Source organism: Temnothorax curvispinosus, unplaced genomic scaffold, assembly GCF_003070985.1.
Source record: "Temnothorax curvispinosus isolate PA1 unplaced genomic scaffold, ASM307098v1 QBEX01000740.1, whole genome shotgun sequence".
NCBI classification, from domain to species: Eukaryota; Metazoa; Arthropoda; class Insecta; order Hymenoptera; family Formicidae; genus Temnothorax; species Temnothorax curvispinosus.
In genome coordinates, this window is record NW_020210520.1 from 565,284 (window position 1) to 587,764 (window position 22,481).

General features: G+C 33.5%; 2 protein-coding genes across 3 annotated transcripts in view; both read left to right on the forward strand.

Moving 5' to 3' along the window:
- LOC112457778 (protein kinase C-binding protein NELL1-like) overlaps nt 1-12,865 on the forward strand; it is a 35,492-nt gene extending 22,627 nt beyond the window's left edge. For both annotated transcript variants that reach the window (XM_025021014.1, XM_025021021.1), the window contains one exon: nt 1,653-12,865. In XM_025021014.1, the coding sequence (XP_024876782.1) occupies nt 1,653-2,465 (813 nt within the window). In that variant the 3' untranslated portion in view covers nt 2,466-12,865. The remainder of the gene's footprint in view (nt 1-1,652) is intronic.
- A 5,721-nt stretch (nt 12,866-18,586) lies between these two features.
- On the forward strand, nt 18,587-21,584 carry LOC112457879 (4-nitrophenylphosphatase-like). Its single transcript, XM_025021181.1, has 6 exons — nt 18,587-18,925; nt 19,348-19,508; nt 20,147-20,281; nt 20,449-20,656; nt 20,845-20,989; nt 21,181-21,584. Exons 1-6 carry the CDS (start codon nt 18,835-18,837, stop codon nt 21,368-21,370), a joined length of 930 nt encoding a protein of 309 aa, XP_024876949.1. The 5' UTR covers nt 18,587-18,834; the 3' UTR covers nt 21,371-21,584.
- The last annotated feature ends 897 nt before the right edge of the window (nt 21,585-22,481 follow it).

Consider the following 22,481-nt stretch of genomic DNA (forward strand, 5'->3'; position numbering starts at 1 on the left):
TCTTTCTCTTTTCTTTTTTTTTTAATTTTTTTTAAGAGTCGTTGTCGCACCTAAGCCTCCACTGCACCCTCCTCTGATCTGCATTCGAGATTCGGTAGACGCACCCCAAGAGGTCTCTTTCTTTCTCTGTATCGATTTATCAAGCGCCGATTCTGGCAAGACGGAAATTACTCGCACAAAAATGCAAAATGCGAACAATGAAATACTGAATACAGCAAGAAATTATAATGAGTAAAATTTCATACTTTGTTGGACTTTAAATTAAATTTTCTTATTGAAATATTTAAGGTTGTCGAGTATTATTTTATAAACATTGTGCGAGTATCAATGCATATTATATGCACGGAAGAAAAGGATTAGCTACTATAGCAAATCTAGTCGTAAAATATGGGATAACTAACATTTTTTGTAGCGAGAGCTATAATTTAGCAACAGTAGCGAAATCTTTTTGCAAACTAAGTAGCAAAAAGTTCAGCAAAACTTTAACAAAAGATTTTGCTATTGTTGCAAAATTATAGCTCTTGCTGCAAAAAATGCTAATTAGCCCTACAATAAATGTAAATAATATAAACGTTAATTATCATGTTATGTTTTACGACTAGATTTGCTATAGTAACTAATCCTTTCTTTCCGTGTACATGCTATAAAAGTGTCCTGCCAGGATCGCAGCGGAAAGTAGTGGAAACTTAGAGATTTGTCGCCGGGTATCAAAGACATACTATGGAAATTCATTGTTTTGCCCCCTTTCGAATGTCAGCATGAGTGTCCTTACAGTTATTGTAATTGTGATCATGACCATTTACAAGTCGTCTTCTTGACTGAGAGAAAAGGGCGCCGCCGATGCGGGTGTGAGGAACGTCGCAAGGGAAGTTTCAAGGGAAGTAAAAGCGGGGGTTGGATTCTTGCACGTTGGTTTATTATCTCGCCACGGCGGAACTGATGCGGTATTGTTCCACGAAACAATGAATTACATACTATGGACACAAGTACCTGCCTCATTACTACAGGTTGGAAAGTCTTGGCGCGCCGAGTAATCGATTGATAGTTAACCCATTTGTTATTAAAATACTACGTCCGTGGTATGTGGAAAAAATAAAATTTTTTAATCCATTTGTTATTAAAATAAAAATTCTTGAACACGTATGTAACAAGAACATAAAGAATGGCACTTATTGAAAAAAGAATTGATGAAATAATCTGATCTATCGATAAAATGTCTAATATATTGCAAAAATCACAAGGAATATGGGTTAATTATGAATTTTATGATTCAAAAGTTTCCTTTTTTGTGCGAATATTAGAATGGAAAAAACTTTTTGTTAGAAGCTAATTCAGATTAGCATAAAACGCATTGATATTCTAATACCGCAAAGAATAATTTCAAATTAGGAATCAAGAAATATTCCGTTTTTTTTATACCGTATATATAATACACGATCGGAAAGCAATTTAACACTCATGTCATTTCATATAATTGCATTTTTCACTTTTTGATGTATGTCATTCTTACGACGGTACCGCGTGCTCTCATGAATCACGTTGGCCAAAACTTTCCAATCCGAAGTCGACGGACCAAGTCGACAATTTACGAACAAAAAGCGCTTGATTCTCTCCGCCGTGGCTAACCCAGTCTCCCACGAACCTCTCCGTAGGACGGGCAGCTTTGCTGCAGCTACGATTACGGCTGCGCTGGCGATCTGGGCGACGACAAGCAGCAACATTCTCCAGTCGCTGTTCCTGAGCCTCTCGTACGCCATCCACCAGACCCTGCGGTCCAGTCGCTGGTCAACGGTGCACCGGAAGCAGCTCTACCAGCGGTCATCGGCACCCCCGGCACCATACGCACCATCACCACCGTCATCACCACCTCCGTCGCGAGCACCACTCCCCCCGTCTCGTCGCCCTCGCACTACTCGTCATCCTCCAGCATCAGCAACGACAACCCCCACGATCTCGGGCAAGGTCACGCAACGGGCTCGCACATCTCGGTCATGTCGCAGGCCCAGCAAACAGACATGGCCTATCATGCCGCCAGATCGCAGCAACAGCAGCATCAGCAGCAAGCGTCGCCGATCACGAGACACCAACAGTACGTCGGAGGCTCGACGACGTCGTCGACGACATCAAAACGGTCCGCGGCGCCGTCGGCGACGACGGCGAGAACGCCGTCCGCGACGTCCATTGGCGGCAGGTCGACGACGTCGCGACGCGGCCCGCCGTCGAACACCGTCAATCATCGCGGCGGTGCCGCCATCGCCTTTTCCTCTTCCTCGTTGTCGTCGTCGTCGTCGTCGCCGACTTTCGCAGTGGCCCTGGCAACCTCAACGATCGAGGAACCTGATCTACCACCCGCGAGCGTCCCCACGCAAATTCGCCAGCTGGTTAACCGCCGTCGGCAGGCTGGTTGGTCGCCAGCTACTGTCAAGGACAGAAGGAAATCTATGGTTCTTGACAGTGCCACTTGAGGGCCGTGAATCTAGAGGAAGATAGAAAAGAACGAACCCGACACACTTGGCAAGGCATTCCAGACGGGAAACCCGAATGGTCTCCCGGTCGTCCGACGCGCGTTGCCCGTCTATTATATCGTCGACGAAAAAGGGGAAAACGAGACCGACAGTTCGCGAAGAGCAGAAACGGGATTGTTGGCGGTACGGCCGATGTTCGCGGAGGATCGGCGTCGTCCGCGTTGCCACGAGGAAGATTCGTTCCTCTTTCTGGAGCCTGTTTCCGGAATTCGTGTTTGGCAATTCCGAAGCATAACGGTCAATACTTAATCAACGGAGCTAGATTGACGATCGCGTCGCTGACCTCGGCCCTAGTCCCCCTAGGCTTCAGGTTCTAAACGCTAAGATCCAAATCACCGATACTGTCAAGCCTCGTCTCGTTTGCGGGTGAGATCAACGTAGTCGTTATTGACATCCGAACCTAGAACAGAAGTCGCGGGCCAGGCTTATGGCTGAGAGCGCGTACGCGTCCAGGACGTTCGCTTTTCCGCTTGAATCGCTCGCTCGAGCCGCGGTGGCCTTCGCCTTTGGTCGCCGTCACCAGACGAGCGTCGAGACGCGGCGCTAATCGTTCTTCGAGAGATAATCGGTGCGGGAATAAATTTTAGAATCAACATCAAGAGTTTGCGCCCGACGATCAACTTGCAAAATATTAAATATGATATAGATGTATAACAGCCTGTGGTTCTACCGAGCTAAAGGTGCAGGTTAATCTAAATTGATTTCGCTTGTAAACTTCTGCTGAAAGCGTAATTGTCCACATATTGATTCCTTACAAAACTTGTTTGTAACTTCTTAAAGCACATTACATATATAACAAGAGAACTTTATATTGTTGATACAAATAAATTATAATTAATAAGCTAAAGTATTTAAATAAGAGTGAATAAGAGTGTACACATCAAAGAGTTGAAGGCTATTTTTTGTGAATCTTCTATGAGATGTGTCACGTAATATGCAATTCAAAAACGAACGAAATTTGCTTATAAATGATTGTTTTCCTTACATAAACTCTGCGACGATCACAATGAACGACCGCAAAACTGTTTTTTAAGGAAAAAAACTATCACAAGCATACTAATTTGCGGATAAAAAATACTGCATATTTTGCAATTCGTATTTTTACGATTAGATCATACCAAGCGTAAACAATGTACCGTCGTATTTTCACGTAATGATCAAAATTGCAACAAGACGCATAAACGCAATAAATCACGTAATGTACAACTATCAAGTAGGTGTCATAAATAATTGCGTATAGCTAGAAAATTTCTGAATACTCCAAACAGAAACGTCTCGAATTCACACGAATTGATAGATTCGTAGTAACTATTTGATGATGTTGATCTTCAGCACCGATTATCGATCGAAGCAGCGCGTCCTTTGTGGATGATCGAGCATGATCGAGCGAACCGAGAGCGCAGATTCGCTTTCGCAGAAAAAGCTCCTTTCGCGTATTTGATTGAACAAGTAGCGCACAATATTTGGGCCTTATAAAGTAAATTGTTGATGTTCCGCTAAACCACATAAACACTTGTATGTATGTATGTACGTAAACGATGGCAAAGCAGGGGCGATATATATGTTTGTCGTAAGAAATTGATCCCCGACGGAGGGGAGGAGACACACAATAATGTATGTTATATGTATATATTATATATGTACATATGTGTGTATTATATACATATAATATACATATAAAGAGAAGTAAAAAAACGTATGTATTATATTATACCGTGTACTATATGTGAGTAATTCCCGCGAATCCATCGATATCTCCAACCGAATGCACTGACTATGTCAATCGTCAAACGCCAATGATAACGCGGGTGGCTCTATTACGCTAGAAATATCCACTATGGAGGATTATATCTCGTGACAATATAAGCGATATGAGGCCCCGGAACATATACAATCATTGTAGCGTGCGTATCCGGCGATAAAAAAAAAATAGTTACGCTTGCGTGGGAGAGTACGTTAAGGGTAATAGGGTAGATCGCGATCTTTAAACCCAAAGAGAAATTCAGTCTATCTTCTGAGGATTCGGCTTAATCCGATTCCATTTATCCTTAGTCATCCTATGCAGGAGACGGACCTATGCTCGATTCACGGCTCTCGAATGAGGTGTCGGAATGCGCCACCGAGAGGCAGAGTAGCTTTCTAACTCACAGTATGGCAATAAAAGAATTTCTAGCATCGTTACGTGGTACAATTGTTCACCATCGAGGTATCGAATTAAGAGTGGTGGTAAGTAACAATTAAACGACACAATACAGTTTAGTTCTTATATCATAGTTGTTTCTACGGAATAATGTCAATTGAAAGAGCGAATTTTGTAGATATATTGCATACTGTAGTTAAAAGGCCATCGTAGGAAGATCGGGCCCTTGTGGCCCTTCCTATGTCCTCACACGAGGTAAAAAATCAAGTATGTCCGCTACTCCGACGTTCCCAAACGACGGAAGGCTAAGCCTAGACTTTTCCTACGTGCATTTTGCGATCCGTGAAATGCGCGAAATCAACGGATTTTAACCTCTTGTCCGCGCTGGATAATTTAAGCTCTCTCGGTGCTAAGTTCCGCAGGAAGACTGCCGTACTTCAGCATTTCGCCCGTTCGCAAAGTGTGCATTTGTAATAGAGTTGGTTCTTGCAGAGTTAAGCGTAAGGTAATTTTTCGTAGCAAAACGCGCGTGCGTGTGAATTGAATTCACGATATAGATATACGATGAATATTCCCCTGGAAAAAACTTAATTTGTTATCGCTATTTATTTAATATAACGAGTTAATGATAATTATATAGAAAGTATCGAGTCTCTGAAAAAAAAAAAATCATTTTGCGTTCTCTTTCTTTCTTTCAGCAATAACTCGTCATTAATATATGTTACTGACTGCCGCATCATTTTACACATTCACAGATCTCAGAGCAACCAAAAGCCCTAAACACGAACATCCACGATTCACATCAATGCGTAAACGCGAGCTGGTTGCTGACGTCGTCGTAGACACTATCTAATAGACTTTCGAAATTATCACAATAATTCGAGCGTAGCGCCTATTTGCAACTCGCCTACGAGCAATAGCCTAAGCGATTTTAATTATTAACCGAGATAATCAAGAAACGTGAGAACAGGCGAGGACACGACCCCACCTAATTTTAGAAATTACTTAGCTGTAATCGCATAAAGAAGGGCCTAGCTAAACGTAATCATTCGACTTTGAACTCCTGTCAGTCAGATACCGAACGATGAAAACCGGACGTGTGCCGGCATGAACGATTCTTTATCTCGCTCAACCCTACATGACCACTACAACTATTATACATTCCTCCTTGACTAACAATAAATAGGCACTAATGAGAGAAACATATATATACATATAAATAAATAAATGAATATGCATATGTAGTCGCTCTATCACTTACGTCGTTTCTTTTTGCAAATTCTTTGACCAACTTAAAATAGCTCCTATATTTTCACTATCATAATTACATTTTTAACTAAAATATTAAAGCGAAGAATATTAATATAACAAAGAATATTCACATATAACATTATATATAAACAAAAATTTTGTCGTCTGAATTATTGTAATTTAAAAAATATTAAATTTACCAAAGATTCGCTGAAAGAAGATACAATAGAGAAGCAGGGCATCCTACATATATATATTCATATTATTGTGTATAAATACATATGCAACACACGGAGGATACGTATGAACGTATACACATGTATACATGGATACAACGGAGAGAAACGATAGGAGGGAGGGAGTTAATTCGTAATTAAGTAGGACTTAACGAATCTCCAGGCCGCTATTTACGTTCATTAAAAAGAGAAAAAGGGATATTGACGAATCTGAGGACTCAATGTAATTGTTCATTTAATGTGCAATAATTTAATAGTAACACTACTTAATTTGTAATCGACTATTTGGATTGGAGCGATGCCACCGCGTTTTGTCGTGATCGGACGGATAATTATGTGTGAGGAGAAAAGGACAAGAAAACATGAGAGATCGAAAATGTGTCGACATTATTTCTCCGGCTCGAATTTGTCAACTCTATTGTCATTATTTACGAATGAAATAACTAAACATTACAATATATCTATCCAGAGAGCCTTTAAAAAATATAGAAAAGCGCTAAAATCAAACTTCTGTCAGCTATACGTTACTCACGACAATACGAAATAATATTGTATGTTTAGAAGTTTGAAAAATGCTGCCAATTTGAAATACGATTTACCATTATCTTGTCAGAGAGAATGTCGTACATCTATCAATATAGGTTTTAATTGCTTAAATATATTTTAAATCATTTTAAACCGAGTTTACTTCGTAAAGGTTTAATATAAGGGACCATCATTTGTCGCAATCTTTTATTCGTTAACGTTCAATATTTTGATAACTAAATAAGCTCTTTGTGCAGGTAAAGAATAAAGTAAGCCTTTATCGATTTACATCTTGGAATATTTAACTCATTGTTAATTTAATACTTTGTTTATCAGAAATTATTATTGTTCTTGATACAAGAAAATGTTTCAATTTTCAATGTTTTAATTTTTTATTTTATCTTTTGTTATGTGACATTTAAATACATACTGCGAGTTTTGTATCCTCTGTGTAATTTTTATAACGTGCGATACTATTGCAGAATTCATCGGAACAAATAGTTAGAAACTGGGAACTAAAAATATAATCTTAGAACTATAGCAAGTCTAATTGGCGCCCTGAACCAATTCGTCTTTAACTCAATTCTAGCATTACCTGATTTGGTATAATGTCCTTGCTTGTGTTCTACGATCTTCTTTTACTCTGAACCATCTAGTTCGCCAAGCTCTTGTTTACAGTTCTAGTTGACTTATTATCAACCAATCAATCAGCTACTTACCTGTAAAATAATTACAAAATAATTAAAACTAAATTATAAAATTATCTTAAAAAAACAAGTCACATTTTACAGTTATGTACATTTATCTTGCAACCATTTTCGTGATTTACGAAGTTAAAAAATTTACGGGAATATTTCTGAAAGAGAAGAAAAAGGTAAAGAAAAAAAAGGAGAAGAAACAAAGTGTGATCAGACGAATCAGGGAGAAATTCGAGCTGAAAGAATATGAGTGACGGCAAGTGACACACGAAACACACATATAGACACACATAGACACGGTTGAAAACTAGAGATGAGCCATTATGTCCCAAAATCAAATTCTTTCGGAATTAAAACAGTCAATGAAAGACTGATAGATTTGTTAGTAGAACAAAATAGAGAATCTCGCTCTTTTCAAACTCTCGTATAAGATTTTGCGATGAACGTTTTCAATCGGATGATACGAAATGCATTAAGAAATGAGCCAGTGTCTTAAGAAATAAAACGAAGAAGAGAGTCAGTTTAATTCTTCTTCATTCTTGTTTTATATGTTAAGTAACGGCATACGTAAAAATATTAGGACAACTTGTCTGCAAACAATAAAACAACTAATCCATATTATAGAATCTTACGGACTTTCATCTGATTCTACTGACAAATCTTAATAATGGGATATAACGGGTTGTACTCTGCGCCTTAAGCACTTCGTACATGTGCATGAGCAACATAGCGTGATAACGCAGACAGGCCGATCTATTGAAAAAGAAGGATTAGACTAGAAGAAAATGAGAAAAATAATAGTATAATAATAATTATAATAATATAATAATATTATTAATATTATTAATAATAATAATATAACGATAACAATAAATAACACTGTTATTCTGATTGTATATAGTCCTGTAATGTTATAGTACCATATAGGAACGCGCGCGCGACAAGTATATATTATATATAGTATGTATACATATATGTTAATATAATATATATATGTATATATATTATAATTAATTAAATACACAACAAATACACATACACCAGGGCGCGCACGTGCGCGAAACGATCGATAATGATTAATCATATGCTCTTAGCTATTACACACAAGATAAAAAAAATTGAATCGTACGAATTTACGTATGGAGGAAACGATGGGAAAGGGAGAATAGTCAAAGAGGCGCTAAATCATTGCCGGTGTTATATGTTATTTCGTATGACGATGTCGTTCGCGTTCCGGCTATTTTCTATGAAAATCGTCTTCTTTCTCGATGAAGCGTTTTTGTTTCAAACGGCGCAATGTAGCCGATGCTTATCACGAAGGGCATAAGTATAATTGATATTTTATACAGCACAATATTTTTTTGCCATAATTTAAATATTTAAGTAATTTGTGCCACAATCAATTATCTTACGTTCTGTTAGAAATTTATAATATCATTAGGTTGCTTAATTTTTATTATTATTTCATGATTCATCATATCATCGTTTGACTGCGCAATCGGTTTCCTTCATATCATTGACATATAGTTAAGCATCAATAAACGTAATTTATTAAACATATCAAATAAGTTATTTTACAATACGAATTTAATATCTTAAGACATTAACTTTTTAATATAATTGGTTTTTATATTGCAATTTTATTTCGTTTAAATATTTTATTGTTATCTCTCTCTTCGAAGTAAATCCTAATTACAGAGAAAAAACATTTTATTCTTTTTGCCTTATGCCCTTCGAGTAATATTCAATTGTCTACAATTTAATTAGACATGTGACTTAATATATTATCAATATACGTGTAAGTATAAACGGTAAATGATTTTCGAAACGCCAATTTATCGGTGAATGATGGTTGACGATGAAGAACAATAGAATTAAATGATTAGTGCTGCATACTTTATAAAGTCAATAAATAAGTAACACAGAAATTGACCTCTTGTTAAAGAAAGACGTGTATTCGAAACAATATAACTTTGTTCCACGAAGTAAGAAATCGAGGGAAATCTTGTCGCCAACACAAAAAGAGACGCGAAAAATCTTTTGTACGATTTCGAGATTTTATGTGTTCCTTGTATATAATACTTAATCAAAGGCGAATTTTGTGAAAATTGTACGTGCAAAATCAACAGTTGCTACAAACGGCGATAATTATTTCGATTTGTGTATTAGCACGGATGTAATTATATTTGGAAAGAAAGAAATTACCATTACACCAGAAAATAATAAAATCATCGATATAAAGTATTCAAAAGTTTAAAAACATCAATCAAACGTTCGAGTCAATTCTATGTAACGAATAATAATTTCGATTGTAAACATATACCAAATGTTGACCTCACATAATGAGAATTACACCTGAGAGAGTATGTCGGCCTCTTCAGATTAGCAATTTGTAAATTCATCTAGTAAGGTGATATTTTTAGACAGATAAATCAGGTAAGGTAGATCGATAGATAAATCGGTACCTAAAATCAGGACGGCGATAGACAGTCAAATTCACTTATCATAGTGAATTTCTATGTACATAACACATTCATTGTCGCATATTTTGGAGCTTGATTCCTTAAACGGAGTTGACAAATATGCTTTTCACGAACTCAACACCGTATTATGTAAAGAGTCAATAAGATCGTTCCGAAAATTCCTCAATCTACACGAATGTTTTACATAAAATAATATAATCTTTGGCCGTAGCTTAATCAATGACATAAAAATCAAACGACGAAAATATTTTATTAATCGGTCCACTTTGAAGGTTGGACGAAAGTATAACAAAGATAGATCCCTCAATGGAATTAAAAATCGGCTTCATAAATAGAAAGAGAGAGAGAGAGAGAGAGAGAAAGAGGATACGTTTCAAGGGGAAAATTGATTCGTTCGCCTTTCACCTTACGGTGATGAACTCGAGTCATTTGTGCAGCCTAGTGAAAGCTTTACGCGTGCCTCATACGATCAACATTACTATCAGTGCAAGAATGATATTACTGACTGGTTTCCATTTAGTGACACAAGTCGACACAAACATCGTTCTATCTTTCTTGGCATTCAATGAGTAATAAAGACAGACGAGTCTTGTGTCAGTAAATGGAAAGCACTATGATTACGAAATAAGCTGTACGTAATCGGTAACAGTCTCGATAATCAAGATTGTCGAGACTGTTGAGCATTGACAGTAATCGAAAGCGTTCGAAATTTCGTAGCTCTATTTAATATTAAAAGATATACCGAGATACTGTTACGTTTGATTAATAGTATGCCTAATCAGTACCACAAATAACTACTACAACGACTACCAGTAAGCGCTTGTTGTGCAATGCGAAGAGATCAACTATCGGGAACTACTATTCCTCGTTCACTTTTCTATCACTTTCACATTGTCTAAGACAGAAAACTAATGGAAGTTGCTCTCATTATCTTGACAAAGTGGGGAATGATCGTGTCTTCTATTATACGGGAAGACTACTTACAAGGGACATTGTTCAATTTGTCCAATTTTGTTCCCTTAAAATATGTTATTAAACATTTAAGAGATTCTGTTCTTTCCTTACGCATGCCTAATTACAAGCTTAGAAGGCGAAATAACCTTCTAAAATTTCAAAGCTACGATCTTCTTTTGACACAATATTTGTGGATTTATTTACTGCGTTGAAAAAATTTAGATTAAAATTTGTTTAGTTTTGATCGAAAAGCCAAAAAGAATTATAAAATTATTTCGTGTTGATTTTTAATTTTTATCTCTCTGTTTTCCCAAAATTATTTAAACATTATTAGAAGAATAATATAGTACTTTTAATTACGAAGCTAGCTCAAACAAGTTGATTACATATTTTTCGAAGAATAGAATATCGTAAAAAGATAACTCTTTGTAAATATTGCTGATAACAATCACTGTACGACAAAATCTAGTATGATGCCATATAAATGCCTCAATTAACGCAATCTAACAACATGATTTGTTGCGGTGAAGTAATCGGCAAAAATTATATTTCAGACGAAATTCATATAACATTAGAATAAACGTTGAATTAATGTATCGCTTTTGAATAATTTTACATATAATAATTTATTATATATTAATAAATTATACACGTAAGATAAGTAAATTGCTTTTGCAATTAAAACTGTTATAACTTTTTTCTAATAAAGTTAATATATTTTGCAAAACAAATGATATTTTCTATAAAAAGAAACAAAAAAGAGACAAAAATTTTGTTATTTATTTGACTTTACGGTTAAAACTAAACAACACTGTTCTAAAACATTTTCGATTTAATAAATAGCATCAAAAATATCACCAGAAGATTTTAGTTTCAAAATTTTAGAAGAGATTACTTCAAACTTAAACTTAATTAAACATAAAAAGATCTTTGGGAGTATCTCTTGGATCTTAATATTTAATAACATTTTCACTTATTTATTATTTAATAACATATTTCACAGATAGAAAAATTGCCGCTGGACATTTAGATAATGTCTCTTGTTGATAGTAATTGGCATTATCATCACTGCCGGGTCTAATATGCCGCTTATCGTGTTAAGTTACATTAGAACATCAATCAAAGTACAAGATCGCTATCTCCTCGGGAAAAAATTAGAAAGAAGATTATTAAAATGTAATATTGTTTCCTGCACGAATATTCCGCTATCGCGTACTTCATTGTCTCTTGTTCAGAATTAAATCCGCAAGTAAAATTGAGTTAATAAATATTCAATTTTTTATAAATAATAATCAATACGTATGAGTACAAATTAAGCATTCAAATATCATTTTAAATTATGATAATTTCTATACTTTCTACGTAACAAACTAAAAAAAAAAAGTAAATCTAAAAATTCAATTGTTCAATGATCATTGCTAGCTCAACTGTAAAAATGAATAGAGTGATTCGTATATCGAGTGAACATGATTACGGCCCTTAGCGCGCGAACTTTATCCAATATACTGATATTTAACTTTAGTTACTTGTAACTGTGCAACTATTTCAAATCTTTTGATATTTCTGTGTATTATGTTCTCTATAATTTAATTAAATCTTCAGAATGCGGAATGGATATAATTCATTTAACATTTTATGTAGAAGGACGATCACATTTACATTTCTGTTAAGACAACAATATTATAATGCAAATGTTGAAAATGCGTGTATCTAAAATGTCATAACTATCCGAACTCAAGTGCGAACTCAACTGCGAAGATCAATATATTCAGTACAAGTTTTGAGTAAGTCAATGTTAAATTTTTGACCGATCGTTCCATTATAGGGATATATAATGTAATATATTTAGATTAATAATACATATTTTTATTTAAATATTGAGAAAAATATGTCATGCGAACCCCCAAGAACAAATGGTGCGCGCATTGTTGTGTTCTAGTCTGTACTATATCAAAATATGTATTGTTGTCATCTTTATACGACCATCGCGACGATTACCTATAATCATGATTATTATGGATAATCATATAAATAAAAACAAAGCGAAGATATACTCAGAAAGAAACTATGTCACTCTTATACAGATGCACTTTAACTCGATAATGTCGGCAAGAGAAAGAGAAAAAAGCTGACGTCATTCGAAAATGTCTCGATAAATTTAACATTATGCTGGAAATATAATAGGAAAGTTTGCTTAAAGAAAATTAAGAGTATAAATAATTTCGTAAGAGTTAGATTAATAATTTTCCGTATAATTGAAACCAAAATTAAATTAAACTGTCATCAATAATTATAGTTTATTAATCTTAAATTAAATTATTTAATTAAAGATAATGTTGATAATTTGTACATAACAAAAATGTTGTTCGTTATCGAGATTCAAGAATAATGCGATATTCATATAATTTGCGATTACGTGACGAAATGATTCTTACGCTCACATGAGTAACATGAATTTGTCGGCCAGTTGATGGTCGACCTTGTCGACAATTGTCCGTCAAATTGTCCGTCATATCATCAATGAAAGGCTTTATCAGAGTTAACCGATCTCAAGCCTCCTCCCTTCTCCCATCTCTCCCTATGTCGCACGAGTCTCTTCGGGCAAACAAAATGTCCTTGGCCGGCTTGGGATGTTACAAATTGCATTTACATAAAACAATTATCGGGCTTGACGCACGCTGGGGAGGTAATTTATGAAAGATATATAAATTGTGGATTCACAAAATATTGGAAATCGTAGTTTTGTGAAAAAGCGTGTCGTAATCGTCGCCAATTGATGGAAACAAAAATGATCGCTGATTTAAATTCAACGCTACTTTTCAATTTAATTTTTATTTTATCGTTACCGTTTTACCGATTACACTGAGAGAAATACTTTTTTAATTATTAATATACCATGAGTTTAGACTTGATATCTTTGTCAGAAATATACAAATGTCAATGTAAATTCGTAATATTTAATAATAATATACGTAACTGTATAGTAAAAATACCATCAATTTATATGAAATTCTATGTATATTAAATGTAATGTCTTTGTAATTAACAAATTTATATTAATTATTAATATATGTATAATCAATAATCTCAAATAAATTATTTCATTTGTCGAAATTGATAAAATATTTTACGCAAACATACATTTATTTATGACAAAAAAAGTCAATGTTATATTATTACTAATAATCTTTATTATTAATAAAGCACGAACTGCGGTATGCAGTAATATTATTTTTATACTGATAAATGTAGTTATATTCAGTGATACGCAATATAGCATATATTAATTATGAAGAAATATTTATTAGGGACGGACATAAAAAATTCGGTAATTATGCAGTTTAGGGGAAGCACCTCCGATGACCTTGACCTTGACATATGTTGTCAAGGTCCCCCTCCTGAGTGACCTTCAGAAGGTTTTAGCCGTCGCTCGTTTTTTATTAAAAAGTTATAAACAAAAAAAGTTTCGAAAATATAGCAGTTATTTTAAGTACTGAGAGGCATAAACGACTAATATTACGTTTTTCTTTAAAGCAGAGAATACTTTATTTTGCGAGAAAGTCGCTGCTTTACCAAAACACAACATTTAAAGCAGTAAATTGTTGATAAATTGAAGTCTTTTTGTTAAAGCAGAGAATACTTTATTTTGCGAAAAAGTTGCTGCTTTACCAAAACACAACATTTAAAGCAGTAAATCGTTAATCACTAACCTACATAGGTTAGTTGACGCGCTTTAAAAGTATTTAAGTGTTTAAAGCGCGTCAACTAACCTATATATGCACCTATATATGCTATATTTTCCAAACTTTTTTTGTTAATAACTTTTTAACGATAGCGAGCGACGGCTAAAACCTTCTGAAGGCCACTCGGGGTCATGACCTTGACAACATATATCAAGGTCATTGAAATCGGTGAGGTCGCCAAACTTTTTTTTGTTAATAACTTTTTAATAAGATACGAGCGACGGCTAAAACCTTCTGAAGGTCACTCAGGAGGGTGACCTTGACAACATATGTCAAGGTCAAGGTCATCGGAGGTGCATCCCCTAAACTGCATAATTACCAAAAATTCTTACATTAACGACAAAGCATGTATATTAACTATTAATATACTGTTCTCTCAGTGTACAAATATGTGCGCTATTTCTTAGTGATTAAGTACGACATATCAGAATTAATAATATTTCCACATTATAATCGCTTTTGATTATACAATATGTTATTTATGCACGTGATACATATTGATTTTGTCCCCTAATAATTTAAAAAGACTTAAGACAATATTCTAACTTCATTATTTTTAATTTTTCTTTTGAATAATTTAATATAATATTATTAACTATTAATATATGGTCACTTCTAGAAATATATCAATAAAGACTCGTTTTTTGCATGGGATATTTTATTAAGTAATAAGAATATCCAAAGTATAATTTACAGAATGCATTATCCGTCAATTACGGCGACGTTCTCCACGCTTCCACGCTTATTGCGCGACGAATGTTTCTATGTACGTGTACAATGTTAACCCGATAGCCTACGAATTGCTGTGCGGCGAATCGCGCCGTGTAGGAATATAATGGGGTTCATCTCTTGTCTAGTCAGGGTTATGGATAAACAAATTTGTCACTTAGTCATTTCACTTTTATCGCTGTGAATACGTAAGATATCCTTTTTTTTTTATTCGTCAAGAGCCCGAGCGAGCGGACGAAATTGATGATGATTTCCATACGTCGAAAGACGACGAGAACGATGATTAAACGTATGATGCGATTGTCCATATTAATGTATCGCCATTGATTGCTATTATTATTACTTGTCATTATTATTATCGATTACCGATTATTATGATTACGATTATTATTACCGATTATTAGTTACTATCACTACAGCTATATAATACCTTTGTAAATGAGAATCAAGACACACTGAGGGCTAGGGAAAAGAGAAACTTAATAAATTGAAATTCTATTAACCCAAAGGCGTTCGATTGTTATTTACGCCTAATATTTTATCACCAGAACATGACTCAAGAAATCGAGGGATGAAGAAGTAAAAAGATGAAAGGTAAGTTGCATGCTAGTATTGTATGAGCTACGATTGAAATTATTTGCAAATAATTTTTTAAATTATTTATAATTAGAAGTATCTAAGATACAGCAGGTCAATTTTCATGAAAATTTATTATTATCGTTTGTAATCTATGTAAACCATTTTGACCTAATATATAATTTTCACCTTACGGCTTTCTATACTGATTTACATAGATCGTGTCCCTGCTTATGCATGTCAGTTTTAAGATACATCGCTGCAAAACGGCGGATGTATTACGACATCGGTTCTTTGTGCGAAGATCTTTAAATTCTCCAAAACAATTTAAAATTTAAAATTTCTATTCCTTTATTCTCGACCAACTGTTAAAAATACAAACGTAAAAATACACGTTTCAACTCCAGGCTTGAGTCCCCATCAAATGCAGTACAATCATCAAAATTGACTCGTCATGTGGTAATCAATTATATTGATATATTGATGATTAGACTGCACCTGTCAAGGACTCAAACTCAGAGTCGAAACACAGTGCATACCATTCACATTCCTGCCAGTTAGTTGAGAATAAAGGAATAATTTTGGTTTTTAAACACTAGCGGAGGAAGTTATTTTTCTATTAAAATTCTATGTTAGTAATGTCAATAATTTCAAAAGCAGCAGAGATAGTATTAAATACTATATCGATATTTTTTAAGCTGAACATTGATGATTGTTTTAACATTGAATTTGCGTTAATAAAAACCCGCCATATCCTTATAGTAATTGGGTTTTGGTGAAATTAGCTGAAACTTTGCAAATAAATAGTCCTGTGATGCTGATCAAAAGTCACAATGGGCAAGATTCATAATAATCAACTGTTTAGATACTGTCAGCGTTCAAAAGTCAAAATAAGGCATTATGTCAGAAATATTTACTTAAATTAATTTTGTCCTACCGGTCTTAATCTATTTGTCATCGGACAAATCTGAGCTTAGAAAACTTCCAGCAGTTGGAAAATAAACGTGGCAATTGAAAAAACATTTATACGTGTGTTCCGTTTTGAAGAACTTCCTAAACTGGTAAACATCAGTAATATGCAATTAAGTTAGAGTGAGACAAGTATTTTGTTTCACTTTAACTTATTGCACGAATGTGCACCAGTTCAGGAATTTCTTCGAAAAAAAAATTAACGTCATAGATGGTACATGCATAAAGCTTCTAGAACATTCTCACGCATGTCTCAAAGACGTCATAAACACGTTAAAAAGATGTGAAGAATAGGAATTTTAAATGTATTTTTTGACTCGGGTATCATTAAAATAAAACGTTTCTATAATAAAAAATCAGCGTAAGTGTCGTTTACTCGACCCAACTGGCCAAATTTATTTAAAAAACGCTACGTTTTGACCGTTATTTCGGTCCTTTTCAAGCGTATGGATACAAATTATTTATTAGTTCAGCATAATGCTCAAACTACGCCACATCTAAAAAATAATTTGTGCGTTGATATCCGAAGAATTAAAATATAAGTATGTATATGTTGGAACGACATATTCGTTAGTCGTTCGATTGTCGAAAGATTCGTCAAAGCTGTGACATTGTCGACTGATAATGTCGACATTATCGGTACATACTTATATTTTAATTCTTCGGATATCAACGCACAAATTATTTTTTAGATGTGGCGTAGTTTAGGCATTATGCTAAACTAATAAATAATTTGTATCCATACGCTTGAAAAGGACCGAAATAACGGTCGAAACGTAGCGTTTTTTAAATAAATTTGACAAGTTGGGTCGAGTAAACGACACTTACGCTGATTTTTTCAATATACACTGGCGATTTAAAATTCTCATTTGGTTGTTTCTACAATAGTTTCACTGAAAAAAAGTTTGGCTAGAATAACCTAAGGCTTGGTGAAATAGCTTCAACTAAAGGGTTTAGTGATTATGACGAAATATTTGGTTAATGTTAACCGAATTTGTTAACATTAACCAAATTTGTTAACATTAACCAAATATTTCGTCATAATCACTAAACCCTTTAGTTGAAGCTATTTCACCAAGCCTTAGGTTATTATAACCAAACCTTTTTTTCAGTGTTTTTAAACGTTATTTTATCGGAAAAGAAATGTTCCATTGAACGTTTTTTGAATAGACATTTTTACTCATGAGAAATGTTTCTAGAAATCGGTTATAAAACGTTTCAAAAAAATGCTTATAAAACATTTTTGAAACATGTATGTGCTACCTGGGATACATATGTATACATATTTTCTTGTATACGCATGTATGTATATTGCGTTTATATGGAAATTTGCGTTTCAAGTAATTATCAGCAAAAATTATCAGCAATTGTATTATGAGCTATAAAAATTTAACAAGTAAAAAATTTTATGTTGGAAGAACATTGTGAATGTACGAGATTTGCTGTTATCATTATATCAATATAATTTTTATCAATGGATACATATATCATCAAATTATATATGTATTTGTTGATAACGCTGTTGATATAATGATAATAAATAGATCCAATGATAGATGATAATAAATAAATCCAATATTTCTCTCACATTATTATGATCTTTCTACGTGTCCTCTCGTTCATTATAGCAATTCACATCTTCCGCAGCATGCGCTGTTGGAGCATGCGCAAGTAATAACTCGACTAAGCTCGCGAGATTATCGTTGGTGACGTCAAGAATATATCTACGTCGCGCATATCGCAGACATAAATAACGCAAAAGTTGTATAAGTGTTCGTATAGACTTGGTCGTCAAAGATGTTATCGAAAACACTCAGTATTGTAACTCGTATTCTTGCCATTTGCAAGAGGTTCACGATACATCGGTTAAATAGTGTGACAGTTCTTAAAAGTAGCCTCTGAAAGTTTGACCGTCCAGAAAGTCTCGCATCGTTGACAGAATAGGATTAGGACCGCCACTTGGATTAGTGCTTTAAGATCAAACGAGTTTACAAGACAACCTATCATGTCTAAAACCAAGGATATTACCAAGTTCTCGGCTGAACAATTGCGGGAGTTTCTAATGTCGTTCGACACAGTGATGTGCGACATCGACGGTGAGCAATAAAATTCTATTTTTTATAATGTTTAAATAAATTTGTGTGTGTGCGAATTGTAGAAACGTTTCAGAATGTATTTACGTTAATTTATAAGCCATTGATTTTTAGAAAATAATTAAAAATTAGAAAACTAAGAATTTTGATGGAAAATATAGCTACCGATACTGATACATTATGCAATTGGTATATTTAAAAAATTGATAATACATTTATAAAAATATCAGATATTTTACAAAAATATATAAAAATACTAAATATTTGTAGATCTATGTAATAGTTTCACAAAATAAATTTCCGTAATCGGATTTTAGTATCGTTATAATCGTTATATATATCTATGCCTGGTGAACACATTTTTTCAGATTAAATAAATTATAAATAAATATAATTTCGCAACATTAACAATATGCATTCTCTAGGAGTTCTATGGCAACTCAATAAACCTATTGAGGGTACTTCTGAGTCTTTAGTGAAATTGCAAAACCTAGAAAAACAAGTGTATCTGGTGACGAATAATAGTACAAAGACATTAGAAAATTATACTGAAAGTGCTCAACATGCCGGTTTAAATTTAAGTTCGGTAAATATTTTAGTATTAATAAAATATTTGATTAGTTTATATATTATTATCACTTTACATTATAAACACATAAATAGTTAAAGAAAATTATAAAGTTAAATTATATATTCTAGTGATAGGAATTATAAAAAAATATAAATTATAGTTTTAAACCACTTCTCATATCACCTAATCAATTTTTTTAAAGACGAGAATAAGAATGAGGAAGAAAAGAATAGAGTATTTTGATGAAAAAATAAATTAAAATAAATTATTTCAAAGATTCATGAATAATCCATTAAGCAAAGTTTGAAAAAAGTATTAGTAACAAATATTTACAGATTTTTTGGTAGTTTAAAATCAATGTTTCAAGTTAGATGTATAGTCATAATTTAATTTGTCCATCCTGAGACTATTCTTACGCAATGCAAAGCGTAAAAATTTATACTAAATATTTTTTTAAATAGTATTGTTTAAATAAATTGATAATAAATACTTAAAAAATAGCTGTCAATTATTATATTTTAGCAATATATGTATAAATTCTTCATAAAATTAGTCACACATATCAACGTGTAGAACGTAAAATACCATAGATAATTTACAAAATGTTAAAACCAATGTCATTAAAAACATTATTAATCAGTTGTATTATATAGGATCGCGTAATCAACCCCATAAAATTAATTATTTGGTACTTAAAAAAGATTAATTTTTGTGACGAAGTTTTCGCTATCGTTTCGGATATATCTCAGAAAATGTTAAGAGAGGCAGGAATACGATTAACAGAGCAAGTAAGTATAAGTAAATAAATAAATTGTTCTCCCATCTTTTCTATAAACTCTTTCAATAGAACGAGTTCATGCAAATAACGCTAAAATATTGTAGAAGTTAATTTGTCTAGGATCATTTTTTGGTCAACCGTCTATTTTGTCAATTCTGATTAACTTCTATTTTGCAGCCAAAAGTTTTCCAAACAGATCCAGTTGCAACTTTAAAACAATTGTTGGATCGGCCATCCATCAAAGCTGTTATTGTTGATTTTGATGTCAATTGCAATTACTCAAAGCTAGCATTAGCTATATCATGCCTCCAACGTAAGGATGTACTGTATATAACAGGAATAACAGAGGAATGGTTACAAGTATCACCTCAAATTAAAATCTTAGGTAAGTATTGTTAAACAATAAAAATTTTTTTTACAGAAATATTTATATTATTATCGATGTATAATTATAAATAAAATACAATAAGTGTATTTAGCAGAGAAAAGAATTATACGAATCAATGTATATTTAAATTTTGTTTTAAATTGATAGAAGAAGAAAATAAGAATATCACGTTTTCTCATCCTCAGGTCCTGGACCATTGATAAACATTATCAGCACGCAGAGCGGAAAAAAACCAATTTCATGTGGCAAACCTAGTCAAAATTTAAAAGATTATATTTTAGACAAATGCAACGTGACGGATCCACAAAGATGTTTGTTCATCGGTGACACGTGAGTAAAAATTACGACAAAATATGCTTCTGTTTACTTCAAATTTTCATAATTATTTAATTTTATAATTTAATTCATCTTTATATATAATTATTCAAAATTTATATACTAAAATTATGTCGCATCCATAAATTTATCTTTGAATTTATACTGCAAAAAAATATTTTATTGATTCGGAAATATAAACGTAGGGCTAATCAGGACATGAAGTTTGCCTCGATGTGCGGATTCATAAAGCTTTTTGTCGGCACGGGATACGAAACGCTGGAACAGGCACAAAAAGAAGATAATACCTGCCCGGACTACTATCTGCCTAATTTAAATCAACTATTTTCCGCCTATAATGATCCACAACGTATTGCCAATCACAAAGATAGCTAATTTTCATGTTTTGATAGAAAATTAGTTATCGAATCAATGAAAATATCAGTTGCTCAAATCGGCAATGTTATTTACAAATAATTACAAATTATTATAAATACATATAGGGGAGACCGGGGTTAAGCCGACAGCGGGGCGAACTTGACACTAGGCTTTTTGCCAATTTAAATCTATCGTAGAAACTTGCCTTTGCTACTGTAAATGCGTCTTTATGTGCCAGTATTATCAACGGAATTTGGTAACATTCTGAGTTATAGTGTAATTTTTAACGCGACATAAGTGTTTTTGATAGTGAAAAGTAATTTTTCTGATCTCTCGAAAATGTCTACTCTTTCATCGAGCTTTACTCTTGCGAATCTACCGGTAAGTGATTTTGATGGAAAATTCGATGCTTTATACGAATCCGATAATAATTTTTGCATATTTTCAAAATTTATATATTTTTGGAGTAACAAAAGTAAAAAACGACGTTCGGGGCTAAGTCGACACGACGCCACCGGGGCAAAGACGACACTAACCTAAAGTGACATTATCGCAAAAAAGGTCATTGTTTCGTCCGATTTCGATGACGATTTAAGGAACATCTGTTGCGTGTGTTCGGAAAACATTTCATTAGCTTCTAATAACAAACAATGCATCTTATGCAACCGTATGGCTCATGACGAATGTGTGCGCACATCTGATCGCGAGTTTACGTGTATAAATTGTTTTTCAGACAGTTCAGAAAAAGATAATTAAAAGTTTAATCTTTTTTTTTCTCATTATTTTAAATAATTGTTTACTTTATTCCGACTTTTTGTTTCTAATACACAATGTCTTTTCATTTGATAAACAATGTATTTTTATTTTTAAACAATAAAAAAATAAGTTCCAGATCAAATTGTGTCGATTAAACAAAGTGTTGAGTTTGCCCCGGCGGGGTGTCGAGTTCGCCCCGTCATATTTCAATTCGAAAATTTGTCTTCGCGTCACTTTTCCTTTCCTGGCGGCAAAACAAAGCGACGTACAGCAAAACTTCCTGAATCAATTTTGCACCTGAAGAAACACTCTTTAAATATATATCATTGAATTTGCCTAAAAATTTTAATTAAATATTAAAAATTGCCTTTAA